The 17,916-nt window shown below is 37.3% G+C and overlaps 1 protein-coding gene across 1 annotated transcript in view; it reads left to right on the plus strand.

Moving 5' to 3' along the window:
* The window catches only part of LRP2 (LDL receptor related protein 2), a 176,544-nt gene that overhangs the window by 29,825 nt on the left and 128,803 nt on the right, over positions 1–17,916 (plus strand). Inside the window, exons 2-4 of the mRNA XM_043894725.1 lie at positions 4,821–4,928; positions 7,198–7,320; positions 10,270–10,386. Coding sequence (XP_043750660.1) covers positions 4,821–4,928; positions 7,198–7,320; positions 10,270–10,386 — 348 coding nt within the window. The remainder of the gene's footprint in view (positions 1–4,820; positions 4,929–7,197; positions 7,321–10,269; positions 10,387–17,916) is intronic.

Genomic DNA, 17,916 nt, shown 5'->3' on the forward strand with positions numbered 1-17,916 from the left:
GGTCATCTATGGGAAACACTTAAAATACTGTTGGCACTTAATAAGTAAATTATGAGTGATTGAAAACTGTCATTTGTTTTGTGGGATGTGAGATAAAGAGTAGAATATAGGCCCTGGGTCTGAATCATTTTCTGCAAAAATTCATTTTTCTGCAAAAAATTCATTTTTTGCATCTGTGGGAATTTGACTGATGTCTCTGAGGTGCAAGTTCTCCTACTAAGGAAATAGAACTCTTACTTCATCTAGTTCTAAAAGAATCTAATGGATGTGTATAAAGATTTTTATATCATCTGACACATAGTAGGTGCTCAACAAATAACTGCTATTGTTGTTACATGGCTATGTAAATTATAATGCATAAATAACTTTTGTTCCCAATAAATTTGTAAGCTCTGTATAAGAAAGATCATAGCTTATCATTCTTTGTCTTTTCCACAAACCTTAAACAAAGTCTTGCACACAGCGGGTATAATTTTTTTGTGGCTTTTTTGAATCTGACATCATATTCTTTTGGTCTTTTTTTAAAAAAGAAACTGCATTTAAATAACATGTGTACATGATCACTCATCAACTGGCTTTGTGGTTTTCCCTCAAAGCCTTTGACTTTTTGAAATATACTTATTGCTTTGTTTTTCATTTTTAAAAAGACTTTATTGAATTTGTTACAATATTACTTCAGTTTTATGTTCTGGTTTTTTGGTCATGAGGCATGTGGAATCTTAACTCCCTGATCAGGAATCAAACCCACACCCCCTGCATTGGAAGGTGAAGTCTTAACCATTGGACCACCAGGGAAGTCCCTTGAAATATCCTCTTAATACCAATATCGTTTCCCTCTATCAAAACATCAGGGCTCTGAAACAATTGGGGGAAGCAGTCAACTCAGTTTGTTTGTAAACTGGATTTTAAAAAAAAGAATAATTCTGGCCACTTATTTGGCGCCCTGTTCTGAAAACCAGGCAGCTAAAATGTTGCACAGGAAGAGTAGTGTAAACAGGTTGGTTTGCTGTACCTGTCCTGTTCCATTTCCATCAATTGAGTGGGCTGTTCCACTAGTTGACATTAGGCAGGGCAAGGTCACCAGGCAATTTGTTACCCTTGGGTGTCAGGGCTGCAGTGTCAAGTTTGGAAATTAGCAAGTGGCTTTAAATCTTCCAAAGGGGACAGGCCTTGTTGCTATGGATAAGGTGTGAAAATCGTAGTAAACCATCACCAGTTTATAAATATCACAAATATGTTTGTCTGCACCAAGGGAGTAAAATTAAGTACCGAAAAAGTAAAGTAAAAATTATGGGTGAATTGAGGAGTGTATTTGAGTTCAGTGAAGGTAGGATTATTAAAAATGCCACATAGTGTTACATGTTTTTAAAAAGAGCACATGTACCTCCTCAGGTAGACCAAAAGTGTCTGAATAGAACAGCATGTGTTAGAGGATCGAGTAGGAAAATAGGATTTGCCATAGAAATTACCTTACTCTGTTAACTTTGGACAATGTTCTATTGACTACAACTTGCCCTTTTCTTCTAAGAAGAGAATTCATGAGAGGAAAAAGAAACTGTTAGGAAAGAGCAAAAGAATGAAACATTAATATGGTAATATTTTTCTCTTTCTTTAAAAACTTTTAAATAGTCCTCCTATTTCAGATTAAACCAGGTTTCATTTTTCTTTCTATAGATTTAAGATAGTATGTTTCAATTAAAAGACATTGTTTGCCTTGATGGTTTTATGAATCTCTTGCTTGTAATGATCCCAAGAGACTGACTTTTACAAAGAGAAACCCTCATTTCCTGGTAAATATGTGTTTCCTGTCTCATGTGCCTAGCACTGTGCTCAGAGGCTGCAAAGGATACAGAAGTGGTGCCTCAGTTCTGTGCTCTGCCCCTTCGGGAAAAACAAACTTCTTTCCTCCTTGAGGCATTATCTGTTACTCTAGTATCTTATCTTAACACATTCTTAGCCCAACACTTAAACCAGGAAACTCTATGGCTATTTATGAAGAAAGGATTACTCATGTTTTTCTCCAGCTTGGAGCTCTGTAAGGTTAAAAAACAGGTTTATTCCTATGTCCACTGTAATTTTTCTTGAAGAGATTGAAACTTTTTTTATTTCCCTGCATTGCTTTTTTTTAAAAAGAAATTTTATTGAAGTATAGTTGATTTGTAATGTGTTAATTTCTACTGTATAGCAAAGTGGTTCAGTTATACATATATATATATACACATTCTTTTCATATTCTTTTCCATTATGTTTATCAAGTACATATTCCCTTTGTAATATTAATAGAATGGATGATCGTTTTCTAACAATAGTGGAGCATTTGGTTGATAAGTTACCACCGAGCAATGATAAAGTACCCATTTGCTTTTCTTGAGAGGTGTTTCCAAATAATAGTCATTTGGGACTTATAACAGACATGGAAGTTGACATTGAAAAGATGAACTTGACGAATTATCATGGATCTATTGCTAAGTTGAGTGAATTGGGCTTCATATATTTAGATGATTGAGCATTTGGGAGGTCAAATGTGAAAAATACGAACTAGAAAGGGTTACTTAATTGCAAAACTTTCTCTATCAATTAAAAAAAATTTTAATTTATGATATTAAAGAATTGCCTTTTAAATGCTTAAGAAATTAATCTTGTGTATCTATTTTGTATTCTTTTCATGATGTGCTTAACTTCATATTTTAGCAAAAACAAAGAACAACCTCAACATTTGACTTGTAATAAAAGTTGCTTAAATGAAAAAAGAAAAAAAGGTTGATTAAGAAATAACTATATGTATGTATATATATATTTAAAACAGGCAATACTGAGAATTTGCTTCAGTATGCTCGGTTTCTAAATGTATGATTTTTCCAGCAATAGGAAACTCTTTGTAAGTCGACTGACCTTTAGACAGCTCCACTTTTTCAACCAGAAATTATTAGATACTAAGGGAAACAAATGTACTGAATTTACAAATGTATTATGTTGGATTACTAACAATAGACCTAATTGATAAAAGTGATTTAATATATGTTGTGTTAACAGCTAAACCTCCAAAGCCTCTAATCTCTCATGGAAATATTGCTTTGTAGAACAAAATCCAATGAGAAGTTCTGGGATTCCAGAGTGAATTTGTACATTCCTTAGGGGCATTTTTGCAAGGGAGGTTGTTGTGTTTTAAAGGTAGTTGATAAGAGACCTGCACCACCAACCCCAGACCTGCACCACCAACCACCATCATGCATTAGTCTATAGAAGGTATTTGGGTGTACGTATTCCTGTACCACTCGGTACCACCATTTAGTCAAGGAAAGTTTCTGACCATTTGCAGCATACATTATAAATCAGGATGTCACTACCAGACAATCAGATTTGAACATTCCATGAACAAAGTAGCCTATATCCCCTACGAATAGATCACTTAACTATGTTTATGTCATGCTGTTGATATGCCTGCCTTTACACAAGACAGGATAGCACGTTGCTTATTTATTTTTGGAGTAGGTAACTGATCTGTATATTTACTTAATTTCAGGTTAGTTAGTCAAACATTGAAATGGATAATTTAGCATGATTGCTTAAATACATGGGGAAAGTGTAATTATTCTTCCAACCCCCCAAATTATTCCTCTACCACCATGGGCTTGTGAAAGAATAATTTTGAGTCTCCTCCAAGTTGGGCTGATGTTGGCTGCTCTCTTAAAAAAAAAAACATGATAATGATACAGCACATAATGTATAGGGAGGTCACTGGTCAGGTATTTGGGAAAACTCTGAGGACCTCCAACTGCCAGATTAGTCCCCCAGGGAGAAGTAGGAAAGCTGCAGGATATACTGGTTGAATTTAATGAATTTCTTTAAGTTATATTCTCTTTCTGGTATCACTAGGGGTATCACTGCCACTTGGAAATGTGGCAACTTTGATGCCAAGTTTGTGCACTCAAGATTGGCTGCAGAGATTTTTTTTGTTTTTTGGACTTTGTTTATTGGCGGAGAAGAGCTGTACCTGACATCTTACAAATAAGTTAAACAAAAAGCCAAGATGTTGGTCTGTATCTAAGAACAAAGAACCATAAATTGCTGTACATGATTTAGTAATAAAAAGGGACTTAAAAAAACTGTAGAGTGTGAAACTGAAAAAAATAGCACTCTCACATATATGAAAAAATTACTCATGATGTTATTAATCAGAGATAGTTACCCGTAGCATTCTGGTCTTTTCTGTGCTTTTTTTCTATTTGTTTCGGTAAAATTTTGTTCCCTTGTCTTTGTTACATTATATTGTAAATATTTCTCCAAATCATTTAGTTCTTCATAACTATTTTAATGAGCTCCTAATATATAGATACAGATACAAGAAAGTTTAATCATTTTCACATTAGACATTTAGGAGGCTTGCAATTTCATTTATCATAAATAATACTAAGATGAAAATCTCCACACATAAATTTTTAAATTCTCTGCCTCATTCCTTAAGGCATAATAAAAGACCTAGAAGCTTGTTAAAGTGTAGCAGTAAAGGTATTAAATTAAAGAAGTATTAAATTTAAATTAAATTAAAGAATAAGTGCTTTTAAAAAGCAGGATAACTGTTGTCAAATTGATTTCCAGATTCCTTACATCAAGGTGCCTTCTAGTTAGCTGTGTGTGAAAGTGACCTTCCTGCAAACCCCAAAACAGAATATAATCATAAAAATGTTGTATAAGTAATTTATATTCTTTGATTGCTAATTAGTGGAATACTTTTTTATTTCATCAAAAATCTGTATTTCTTTGAAATATCTATGTGGATAACTTTTTAAGCTGGCTTTCTCTTGCTTGTGGGATTACAGGATGTCGCAGTAATGAGTTTCAGTGTCAGCCTGGGCGGTGCATTCCTGCATCCTGGCGGTGTGATGGGACCCGAGACTGTCCAAACGGCGCGGATGAAATTGACTGCCGTAAGTGAAGAGGGACGGGGCTCAGTGCTGTTCTGAGTGACAGAAGTGATTTCAGCTGTAACAAAGACAAAGAGTTGTGACTTTAATAATAGTTTGTACTGAGCTCCAATCTTCAGCGTTAAAGTGGCATAAAGAATTCAGACCCTTTTGAGGAAGGGGTTCAGTTCACATCAGTTTGTGTCTCATCCAAACACCTTGGTAGGGAACCAACTTTCTGAGTTGTTTTCTGAAGCATATAAGCGATTATTTCATATTATTCAATCTGCAAAGTTTGTGCACTAACAAGAACAAAAAAATAATGTCTGTACTGCTGTGATTTGTAATTCAGGGAGTCTGTTTTCATAAACAGGATGTAGTAGATGTAGTAGGATGTAGAGGAACTTGTGTGAATTACTATAAGGAGGTCACAGAAGTGGCTAGTGCAGTTTATGTTTTAAAAAATTATAGTTAAAAGCATGATATAGACACCAAATTTAGCTTTTTAACTTACAAGTAATTATGAAAATCATTTTCCACATACTTATTCATTTAGTTCTGTCCATAGTATTCTGAAGTAGGTTTCAGATGAGGAAACTGAGGCTAAGTTTTCTACTAAACTTAGAGTTTAGTAGAAGCTAAGTAACCTACTAAAGGCTTCCTACTTGGTGTATTAATCCCAACCCTTATATTCATTTTTCTCCCACCTTGTGCCATAGGAGATCCATCACACTATTGCAGTTTCATTCATTTTGATGGGTGAATAGGTGATGATTATAACCCAAAAACCAAGAAGGCAAGAGAAAATTTGAGTTGTTTGCCATCCTTTGGCACAACAGAACAAACTTTGGTGTATTGTTTGGATGAGAATGCACTTTGAGAATGGGAGAAGTGTGGGGCATGAGGCTATGAGGTACTTCTCAAATTTTCATGCAGTAATGGATCACCTGGGGAGTTTGTTAAAGTGTAGGTTTTAATTCCTCATGCTTGAGGTGGGATCTGAGATTCTGCATTCTGGAAACTCCCAGGAAATGCTGATGTTGCTAGTCTGGAAACCACACTTTGAGTAAGGGAGTAGTTCTATTTGTAGAGACATGATCATGTGTTATTTATTTGCCTCCTGGGCTTGCTGAGTTCATTTTAGGTTAAACACTAGGAGCAGGAAGTTAAGAAGAGTGTATTCTGATATAAAGGAATAGCAGTTACACCCACAGATTTGTCAGTGTCCCATAAGTAAAGTAAGTAAGTGAAGTCACTCAGTTGTGTCTGACTCTTTGCAACCCCACGGACTGTAGCCTACGAGGCTCCTCTGTCCATGGGATTTTCCAGGCAAGAGTACTGGAGTGGGTTGCCATTTCCTTCTCCAGGGGATCTTCCTGACCCAGGGATCAAACCCGGGTCTCCAGCATTGCAGACAGACGCTTTTACCGTCTGAGCCACAATGATAATAGCAACATACCAATGACAATAGTGATTGCAACTAATTTGCGTGGCACTTTCACATATGCTAGGGCTTCCCCAGTGGGTCAGAAGGTAAAGAATCTGCCTGCAATTCAGAATACCTGGGTTCGATCCCTGGGTCAGGAAGATCCCTTGGAGAAGGGAATGGCAACCCACTTAAGATTTCTTGTCTGGAGAAGTATATGAACAGAGGAGCCTGGCAGGCTACAGTCCATGGGGTGGCAGAAAGTCGGACATGACTGAGCAGCTAACACTTCACAAATGTTACTTGTCTTATTTTTTACAGCAATGTGAGAAAAGTATAGACTCCATTTTGTGATTAATACATTGAGATTCAGAGAACCTGCTGAAGATTTTAAAGCAAACAAATTGTGAAAATAATAAAATGATTTGATTTGGAGTCTTATTTTCCAAATCTCATGGATTTTACAATTTATCCTCATGCTTTACTATTAGTTATTACAATACAAAACACTTCAAGTAATTTAATAATTATAAACTAATGGTTGATTTTATTGAAATTAAAAATGTAATTAAAATTTAAATTTAATATTGTTTGGTCATAACTGCATATGTGTGTTTTTGTATGTATGTATGCTATTTGTTTTATTCTCTGGAATTTTGTATCTCTTTGGATCATCATTTTGTTGTAATACCATCGAGATTATTTGACAGTGAACACTGGCTAAGGTCCAGAGGCTCTAAAGTTTTTTTATATTTGCTATCAAATATATTGAGCAGTAGTTGACATACTTCCTCTAAAAGGAGTATTGCTTGTTGGTATAATAGGGTGGATGTTTGACACAATGAGTTCTTTTCTGGTTTATTTTAGCCACCAGTAGTTGCCATTCCAACCAGTTCCTGTGTCCGAATGAACAATTCTGTATCCCTAGCAGCTGGGTGTGTGATGGGGAAGATGACTGCAATGATGGTGCAGATGAACGTCGGCATTGCCGTAAGTGCTTGTAGAGGAGTCTTGTTTTGGCCCTTTGGACACCTTAAATTCTAACCTTTACAAATACAAAACATGGTGAAATGATTCTTTGTAAATGAAAGAAAAGTTGGGCCTTGAAGGACAAGGAAACCTGTGCCAGCCATCTCACCCAGGGCTTGAATGATACTGAAAGTGTGAATGTGCTAAAAATTTATCGATACATCCCTGTGATTTAGATTCCCAGCATTTAATTCAGGTTATGTTACACTTAAGAGTGAAACAAAACACTTTTTGGTGTCTATATGTGAGGGTCTTCATTTGTCTGGCAGTTGGATGTTTTGGCTGCAAAGAATGAAAAATGTAACTCAGAAAATTTAAACAAAAAGGGAATTTATTATCCACACAACAAGTATAAATGTAGCATTGTTCCAGGATTGACTGGAAGATAATGGAAAATCTCAGTTCCTTGAATTAATAACATCATCCAATTTTCTTCCACTGTTCTGCCCTGCTGTCTTTTTAGCCTGTTAGGTTTTCATGATTGCATGAAAGCTGTAAAAGTCCTGAATTTTACATTCCCATAATTCACATTTCAATATCTCTAGAAGAGAAAGCATCAGCATCTTGATGGATTGAGATGGAGAGAAGATACAAGGCTGTGATGAACCTCCTCTAGCTCTTGACCTCAGGTGTCCTCTGGAAGTATCCAGCTCTGATTACTGTGTAGCATTCATCTTTGAACTTCCCCACATTCTGTTTCATTACACGCACATCCCACAAATCAGTGGACATCTATCATCACTCTGTGTTGGTTTTGAGATAGCCACGATCCTGTTGGCATTTTCTCATAGTCATTGCCCACAAAGATCAAAGATGAAATGGATGTTTTGACGAGTACTTCATGTGGGAACTTGTTTAGTTGTTAGGTGACTAGTAATGGAGATGCTATGGGCTTCAGTGGGTTCTGGGTGTATTTATAAAAAAATGGAATTTAGTCCAGGAATTTTGAGGCCAGCATGGAGTATGAACTCTTCTCAGTTGGGCCACTAGATACCTTCTTTTGAGGAAAGTAATGGAAATTCTCAATACTCATGAGTTTGACTTTGGTGTAAAGGTAAAATGTAGACTGTATTAAACAATCTGTTAGGACTTGTCAGTGCTGGTCGTGTTGCCATCCAGCAACAAAGAGATGGTGGTCCTTGGGACAAAGTGGTTAAGAAGAAACCAGTGAAATATGTAGAACTGTGAAAGGTGGTCGTGTGGTGGTAACAGATTGCAGTCTTGAGGAAGGTACAGACAGGAGCTGATCAAGGCCAAATGGGAACATGGCATATCTAAATCAGGTCCAGCTATGAATCAGGATTTAAGGTAGATTAGCACAATGGGAGTGGGGGCATGGTTCAGAAGTACTGAAAGGAGGAAGGAAAAGTACCAGGGATAGTGGGGAGCAGGAAGAAATCCTTGTTTCTAGGAAATCTGTCTGGGCTCTGATATTCTCTGGCCTCTCAAAGGTCCTAGAGGAAAAGGGTGACCTCTGTGCTTGGTTGTGAAGCTCTGGAGAGCAGTGACTATGCTTTATTCAGCTTCTACCCCTAAGGCTTGTGTCACAGGGAGTAAGTTCTTGATAAATGGACACTGAATGAATGAATGACTGGTTATTTATCTTTTGGCTCCATATGCCATTTGGTTCCATTTCCCCTTGCTGCTGGCACTGAGTAGGAAGAAAGCTGAGCTGTAGATTGTGATGCAGTGTGTGGTGGATGACCTGTTGCTCATACTACATAGAGGGGATGGGAACTACCAAGGGCCACTGCTTGGGGAGATTTTATAATTTGTAAGCAATGCTCCATACTATTGTAAATGGGTACGGATTTCATAAGGTAACTCTTACATTGTAAAATTTGTGTTGTGTTTTCATCAGATCCTATTTCCCCCAAATGCTTCTCTTTTTATGTGGATAATTAAAAAGTCCCATCATATTTCCTGTATCAAACTCACAGAATAGAATTCACATGAAACAACCATCCATTCGATTTTGTCTGATTTATCCAGAGACAAATTTGATAAACTACTGATGTTCTGCCTTCACCTACCATAATCACCTACCATTTAAGCTAGCTTAAATGTCTGTTTATAAAACTGACACATATTCAGTGTAGAAAGCTTATAAAATAAGTTTTCTCTAAGACTCTAAAGAAAAATATCACTTACATTCCTGATATTCAGAAATAATTACTGTTTACCCTTTGGCATATTTCCTTCTGAGGGGAACTTTTGTTGTTGTTCAGTCGCTAAGTTGTGTCCGACTCTTTGTGATCCCATGGACTGTAGCATGCCAGTCTTCCACATCCTTTACTATCTCCTTGAGTTTTCTCTAACTTATGTCCATTGAATCAATGATTCTATCGAACCATCTCATCCTCTGTTGCCCCTTTCTCCTCCTGCCTTCAATCTTTCCCAGCATCGGGGCCTTTTCCAATGAGTCGGCTCTTTGCATCAGGTGGCCAAAGTACTGGAGCCTTAGCTTCAGTATCAGTCCTTCCAGTAAATATTCAGGGTTGATTTCCTTTAGGATTGACTGGTTTGATCTCCTTGCAAGGGGGACCTTGATTAAAATACCTACACTTGCAAAATTCTTGTTTCATCCAACCTTTTTACTGTGTAGGTTTTCAAGCTATATTGTATTCTCAGCGCATGTTGATAGTATAATTGTCTACACTCACAGACTTGAGTGTTTTGGGTATTTTGATAGTATGCTTGTCCTAACACCCTTGCTTTCACAGTGTGAGAAGTCTACCTCAGGGTAGCCAGGTACTCCACCTTGTGACCCTGTGAATTTTATGTTCAGTGTATGGGTTACTTGCCTTTCCTTTTAAATGTCCTCATTCATATATTTGTTAATGTTGTCACATTTGTTAATTGATCTGTGTTCTTCAGTGATTATAAAGTCATATTTTTTTCCTTTCACAGCTGGGATAACATGCTCAAGCCGTCAGTTTACCTGTGAGAATGGTGAATGTATCCCAGGGGAATTCAGATGCGACCATTCCGTAGACTGCTTAGATGGAACTGATGAGAAAAACTGCCGTGAGTTCCTTAAAGTCTTTGCCCTGTATTTAGTTTCACCTTTGTCCCTTTGGCATTTTAATCAATTTGTTGATGGATAAAAATGCCTACAATATGCCTCTTGTTATTGAAATCTCTTGGCAGATTCTTTTGTGGATTAGAGATGATGTTCTGATAGGAGTGTATTTTTAGCTAGACATTCTGAGTGTGTCCTGTCTTAGCGCATTAAGTTTCTGTATGTCTTGAAGTAAGAAACTTTTAACTTTATTTTTTTTGACTTGTTTTTCTTTCTTTCTTTTTTAAATAAATTTTAACATAGAGTCACAAAAAGTCAGTGAGTACAAAACCCAGTTTGATCAATTTTAACTCTTATTATGTTACCATGGTAAGCTTCTTGGTCAAATGTCTTTGGCCAATAAGAGTTTTTCTGTTCCTGTGGACTGGGTGTTTTGTTTGCCTTTGGAAATGTGTTACATTTTGAAAATGCCTTTCTGTAATGGAATAATTTATCAGTTTGTAACTGATCACCACAAGATAAAGCATACAAATCACAGTGTTCTGCATATAATGAATATTTAATTATTACCATAAGCAAAATAAGAAAGTGAAATCATAGTGCATAATTTACTTCTTACAAATGAGTAAAGAGTAATCTGCCTCTCTTGAGATTTATATAGAATTTTTAGAATATGAGAAGATACTAATTATTCTGTTGTGTCCTTCCTCTGGTCCATCTAACTCTGTCAGAGTTAGACATACCCATTTTCTCTCAAAGGCCTTGTAAGTCTATCATTTCATACATTTTTCCAGAGCTTCCTTGAGTTTTTATGTCTTTTCTCCTGACATTCCTCCTGGTATACTGCATTTTAAACTTCACGGAGTTATTTAATATTTCATATTCTAATAATCAGTGCATAGATTTTGCACCTTAGAAATCTTGATCATAAGCTTCTTGGTTGTTATATCTTCAACTAAAAAATTAAGTTTTAGTCTATTCTCCTGAGGCAACTTTTTTATTATTTGATCATTTTGATATGATTTTAGTTCTCTGGACTGTCCCTAAGTTCTTTCCTTTGGTAGGCTGTATGAGAAGCGTACACTTTGCAATATGGCACCATGCCTGGAGTGGGAGCTAACAAACTGGTTATGAGCAAATTGTTCGTATTTACTGTACTGTACAAACTGTGCTCTTGATGGAAGAAATACTGGTATGTATGCCAGATCCATGCTGCAGCCTCACTATCATCACACAGTACATTAAAACAAAACAAAAAACTTCTCCAATGCTTTCTTCCCTTGTATGTTACTTTGCTTTGAGAGGAGGCTCTGCTATTTGTCTTTATGTCTCTATTTCCTAGCAGTTTCTGGTATAGTTCTGTTGTAATTTTCAACTTACATGTTTTCTTTTGAAAGAGATTATGTTACCTCTAGTTTGGACCTTCTTTAACTTGAGAAAATTTATGGAAAATTTAGACTTAATTTAATACTGGCAGTTTTAGAGACAGCGGTGTATGTCTGGAGATCACAAATAGTCCAGAATCAAGGGCTTCCCTTTGAGTACTTTGTAAAGCAAACAATAAATCCTTTATGGTGGCAAGTGAAGAAAATATTTTTCATTAAGAATAGAGACAAATCATACATTATATTTTGCAGTATTGTGTAAACTTCAAAGTGTTATGTAAATTCCAGTGGTTACTCTTATTAGGCCGCTCACTGGGAACAATAGCACCAGTATTATAGTACTGTCTTAGGAATAAAGTAACTGAACCAGCAAGGACAGAGTGGCTTGTTCAAGGGTAAGTGGTGTGTGGCAGGGCTAGAGCTCAGCTCATCCTCTGGTCCAAGTCTGGTGATTGCTGTTCATGAAGGACTTTATTTACAGAAGGAGGAAGTCCTACCTTGTGCAAGAACAAAACAGGTGACCTGTGCCACTGGCCTGCATCTTTATCCCTTATTTACGAATGGATAAAAAATGAATGCTTTATTGCCAATGCAATGGGACTTGCGGAAATGCTATTTTAGGCAAAATAAAAGGCAGCCAAAACACTGTTTGGATTTATCCCATGTGAATACTCTGCAGCCAAGTCTCAAGTCACTAATACAACTGCCTCATGACTTTGCCAATGGACCTTCTGGAAAAAAAGCTGGAAGGGTTCAGGTAGCTCTTATAGGAATGAAGGAAAGGAATTGAGTTTTGTAAAATATCTGGGCTGGAGTTCGTAATCAAGATTTGTTTATATATTTTTTAAGTACATACAAACAATTGTCGAACTAGAGTTAAAGCTCATTGTTTCTGGAATCATACAAGTCGTGAATCCTTCAGGGTTCACGGCCCTAAAGTGAATCTCACCATATAAGGGGGTTTTACAATGAGATTTCTTTCTTCCTATTTTTCTCTGCCTCGTTTATTTATTGCTACATGTTATTTAAGGACTAGTATAAAAGAAATTTAACAAATCAGAGGAAATGAAAAAAGAATCCTTGTACTTCCTTGTTAGTGCTTTGATCTCCTGGCCATATAAGAAGGAAAGGAATGACCTGGATCAAAGTTTTTAATAAGTGCCAGCATGCAGGGGGCAGGATTGGCCTTATTTTATTTTCCCTCTTTGTTTGGAGATCCTGTGGGAAGTGAGAGGGCATCAACCACTATCTTATTCAGTTTTCACGTCAGTACTACAAGGTACTTTACAGAGATCCTTAAAGATCATCAAGAGGTAAAGGTGGATGAACCAAGGTATTAACCTAGGTCTAAATCCTATGCCCATGCCCTTGGAATATTTTTCTTTTGTGTAAGATGTTTATAGAACATTTTGCCTCCAGATCACATAGCTATTTTATTATTAAAATGATACATTCAAAGCTTTTTATTATGCAAAGTTTTAAACATAATCAAAAGTGATTGCATCAGCTTATAGCTAATTTTGTCTTACCTATATCTCCTTGTTTTTCTTTCTATTATTTTGAAGCAGTTCTCAGATATCATACAGTTTTGTCTTTCGGTAATTCAATATCTAATTGCTAACACATAAGGAAGGACTATCAGCTCTGCGTGCGTACTCCATCGTGTACAACTCTGTGACTCTGTGGACTGTAGCCTACCAGGCTCCTCCATCCATGTCCATGGGATTTCCCAGGCAAGAATACTGGAGTGGTTTGCCATTTCCTACTCCAGGGGATCTTCCCGAACCAGTGATAGAACCCGCGTTTCCCACATCTCCTGCATTGGCAGGCAGAGTCTTTACCACTGCACCACCTGGGAAGCAAGTAATCAGATATACATCCAGTTTTTAAAAGTTCTCCAATTGGCTTATTATTTTTTATTTGAAATAAAAGCCCAAAGAAAATTTATACTTTCTTTAAATGGACAAGTCAGTTGCTAACTGACTTGTCCTGGAGTTTCCCATATTTTTATTTATTTTTTGCTCATTGCACTCTCTAATGTTTTTGAACTGCCCCAGAACTGTACTTCCTGGAAATTGGTAGTTAGATCTAAAGTAAGTTTCTTCAGTCTTAAAAATAATGACATTCGGGTCCAATAACTATGGTGGGGAGCTGTCTCGTGCATTGTAGGATGGCTCTCAGGATCCCTCTAGTGGCCTCTGTCCACTCGAAGCCAGTAGCACCTCCCAATTGTGAGAACCAGAAGTGTTTCCAAACAGTGTCAAATGTCCTTTGGGAGCAGAATTCCGTTCCCCTGCTCTGTCTGAAGACAGCACTGTCTAGGTACTTGTAAAGTGGCAAGGATGTGTATGTCTGTATGTGTGTAAGGGCAACAGCGCTTTGTATATAAAGGTATGTATTTCCATCAGGAGCCATCTAATGCCTAACTGTCCCTTTGTGAGGTTAGCAGCCATTAATGGTCATGTTGAGATCCATTTAGTCATAGCGGTACTTTAAACATCACTTCAAGTATATAGCAGCTGTTTATTAGTTGTTTTAAACAAGAATGTTCCCACATGATGGAGGATTAAGTGAGGTTTTGCCAAAAATCATTTTTGTGACACTTTGTTCTATTGTTTCTGCAGTCATGATGCATAGGAAAATTACTTATGGACAGACAGAATCAGTTTATGAATATGGCTTTGTCTATTTCTCAGGAATAAGATTGTCTGTAGGAATGAGTCTTCTAGGCCCTAGAAACACTTGTAGTGATGGATGTTGGAAAATTGCCAAGAAGGAGTTATTTCTTTTCCCTAAATATTTGAAAGGATCAGGAAACTTGACTCTGTAGTTCATAGTCCTGCCTGTCAGCTCAGACCCCTAGGGATATAGTTCTTACTCCTTCAAACGTTTAAGGTCAAGATCTTGAGCTGTGTCCATTCCAGGCACTCTTTTTACAGAACAAAGAGTGGTGTGTAAAGGTCCACTCAGGTAGGCAGGGAGAAGGGAGGGGAAAGAATGAGGGAGATGATGAGGAAGGCAAGGGTATGAAGGTCCCAATTAAAGGATTATCCTTGAAATAAATTGTTTCTTATTATATTTGATCTTTTTGTCTGCTGTGTTCCTGTATGCATAAGGCACAGATATTTATGGTTATTCTGCTGTTTGGGAACTTTCTGAACGTGTGTGTGTGTGTGTGTCTGTGTGTGCACGCACACGTGCGTGCATGCACTCACGTTTGTGTATAGCTGTGAAATAGGAAAGTTCATTTTCCCTAAGTTATTTTGCTCTTCATGCTGGCCACCTGTAAAGTGGCACTTTCTATTAAACAGCTTATTAATTATTATTTTTTAAGGAACAGAGATTCGAAACTGCCATCTATGTTACTTTTAATGAGATTAGCATCAGGGGAAACCCACTCGCTCAGAGTCCAAGATAAGCATCAGAACAGTGCAGCAATTATAGGTCATTCAATCATGGGTTATGCACTGACTTCTGGTTGTTCAAAAATAGTATAATTTTTTCTAGTGAAGTAAACAGATTATTTCATTTTTATCAAGTGCCATATTAGCATGTTTTTGGTGTGAGTAAAACTACTGCTAATTATTATTGGTTTGCAGCCTTCTCTTTTATTACTTAGGAATGCCAAAGAAAGGGTCAAATCCCTGTTACAATGAAGGCTTTCTTGCTGGTAATCAGCAGTGTTTGGTCTGCCTGCCACTGGGGTGGCTTTGTCTCTGACGTTTTATTTCCATTGACATTCTGTTCTTTAGAATTTTGTATACTTTGGGCTTCCCAGGTGGCTCAGTGGTAGAGAATCCAGCTGACAATACAGGAGACACAAGAAATGTGGTTCAGTCCCTGGGTGGGGAAGATCCCAGGTGTAGGAAATGGCAGCCCACTCCAGTGTTCTGGAAAATTCCATAGGCTGAGGACCCTGGTGGGTTACAGTCCATGGGGTCACAAAGAGTTGGACACGACTGAGCAACTGAACACACATCTCACTTTGTATATGTCTAACTGCTGAAACTCCAACTGGGGGCATAGTTGGGGGTGGGTAGTGAAGCAGAGAGATAAGTCATTCTGTGAACAGTGATGCCTGGTGACAGACATGTTCATCAAATTCAGCCTTACTTTTACTGTTCTCTCTACTGAAGGCGAGAAGGAAGAAGCAGAGAGACTGAGCCTATCTTACAAATCCCATCATAGATGTACTTTTTTTTTTTTTTTTAAGATTCTCACAGTTTGAGGTAGGATTCAGAACCCTGATTTCTTGAGGAAAGAGAAAAATCTCCTATTTAGTCTTCGTCTTGCAAGCACATTATAAATATCTCTCATCTCTTAAAAGATGTTAAGATCTGTCTCAGCTGTTACATAGAGTTGCCTTTAATAACTGTCTCCATTTCCTCTTTCTTCCTTGAACTCACTTGTCCACCCCCATCCTCCCCAAAACAATCTTTTTTTAAAAAATTTGTTTATTATTCTTTAATCGAAGGATAATCGCTTTACAGAATTTTGTTGTTTTCTGTCAAACCTCAACATGAATCAGCCATAGATATACATATGTACATAGGTATACAAAAACATTCTTGAAAATGTCACCAATGACCTCCATTTTGCTAAACCCAATGGTTCTTGTTTGAACATCACCTTATCAAAGAGAGCTACTCCTCACTGTCACTCTTTCTCATTTATGTTAATGTCTGTCCTCCTACTCTCCTAAATAAATAAAAAATGTTCTATGAGAGCAAAGATTTTATGAAGTTCATCACTTTCTCTCTAGTACTTAGCATGTGTACGTAGTCGCTCAGTTGTGTTCGACTCTTTGCAACCCCATGGACTGTAGCCCACTACACTCTTCTGTTCATGGAATTCTCTAGGCAAGAATACTGGAGTGGGTAGCCATTCCCTTCTTCAGGAGATCTTCCCAACCCAGGAGATGGGTCTCCTGCATCTCAGGCAGACTCTTTATCATCTGAGCCACCATGAAATATTTTTAAAAAGCTGTGCTACTTATAATTTCACTTATAACCTCTTTATCCAATTCTTATCATGGTGTCTAGAAAGATGGATTTCAATAAATATATGTTGCATTATTCCTTGGAACAATTTGAGGCACAATTTTCCATTCTGTTTCTCAGATATTCAAACACCAGGGCTCATGTGAGATTTTTATTATTTTAAAAATTCATACTCTGTCAGTCTTTATCTTGTCTGCAGATTTTGGTGATAGCTCTATGTATGAGAAGAAGGTACTGCAGATCCAAAATCTTTGGAGCAGGCCTCTTGGGTGCTTTTTAAAATTTAGGTCTGAGATCAGTTCACCACGAACTGAGACCAGGTAGGGATTTAGGACTTAGGACCTAGTAGTTTAAAGGGAGGGTGGTAAAGAAACTAGGTAAGTTAATGTCTTCCCTTTTTTTGCTTCAGGTTCCTGAAAAGCTGCTCATACTAAACTTGATGTTAGTCCAGTTTTAGTAGCCCTTAGGAAGATCATATATACTTTCTCTTTCCAAGGTACTGAATTGCTATTTCCATTTTATAAATATTATTATATGTATGCTTTTCATTGAAAGATGCTTCTAATTATTTTTGGAAAGAGGCAGGAAATGCTTCTCTGTTGCCCGCTTGCACTCCCTAGTCCCTGACGACTGTTACTTCAGGGACTGAATTTAACTGACACAGGAGGCGGGAGGTGGGCCAGGGAGGGAAGTAGGCTGGTCCTCTGCCACTTTGTGGTCTGTTTTCGGTTTTTGTTTTTTGACATAGACGTGTTTTTTTTAAACTTTTCATTTTATATTAGAGTTGTGACAGTTTCAGGTGGAGAGTGAAGGGACTCAGTCATACATAGACATGTGTCCATTCTCCCCTAAAGTCCCTGATGTGGAGCATCTTTCAAGTCTTTATTGAATTTGTTACAATATTGCTTCTGTTTTATGTTTTGGTTTTTTGGCCATGAGACATAGAAATCTTAGCTCCCTACCAGGGATCAAACACACACCCCCTACATTGGAAGGCCAAGTCTTAACCACTAGACCACCAGGGAAGTCACTGTGGTCTGTTTTTTTGGCATGGACTCTCTTGTTTGTCCTGGTAGTCTTGAAAAGCTGTTTCTTAGCATAGCGTTTCTTGGAATTCCTAGATTATATCAGATTGAAGTCCTTAGTAGAA

Source organism: Cervus elaphus, chromosome 33 (genome assembly GCF_910594005.1).
Source record: "Cervus elaphus chromosome 33, mCerEla1.1, whole genome shotgun sequence".
NCBI lineage: Eukaryota > Metazoa > Chordata > Mammalia > Artiodactyla > Cervidae > Cervus > Cervus elaphus.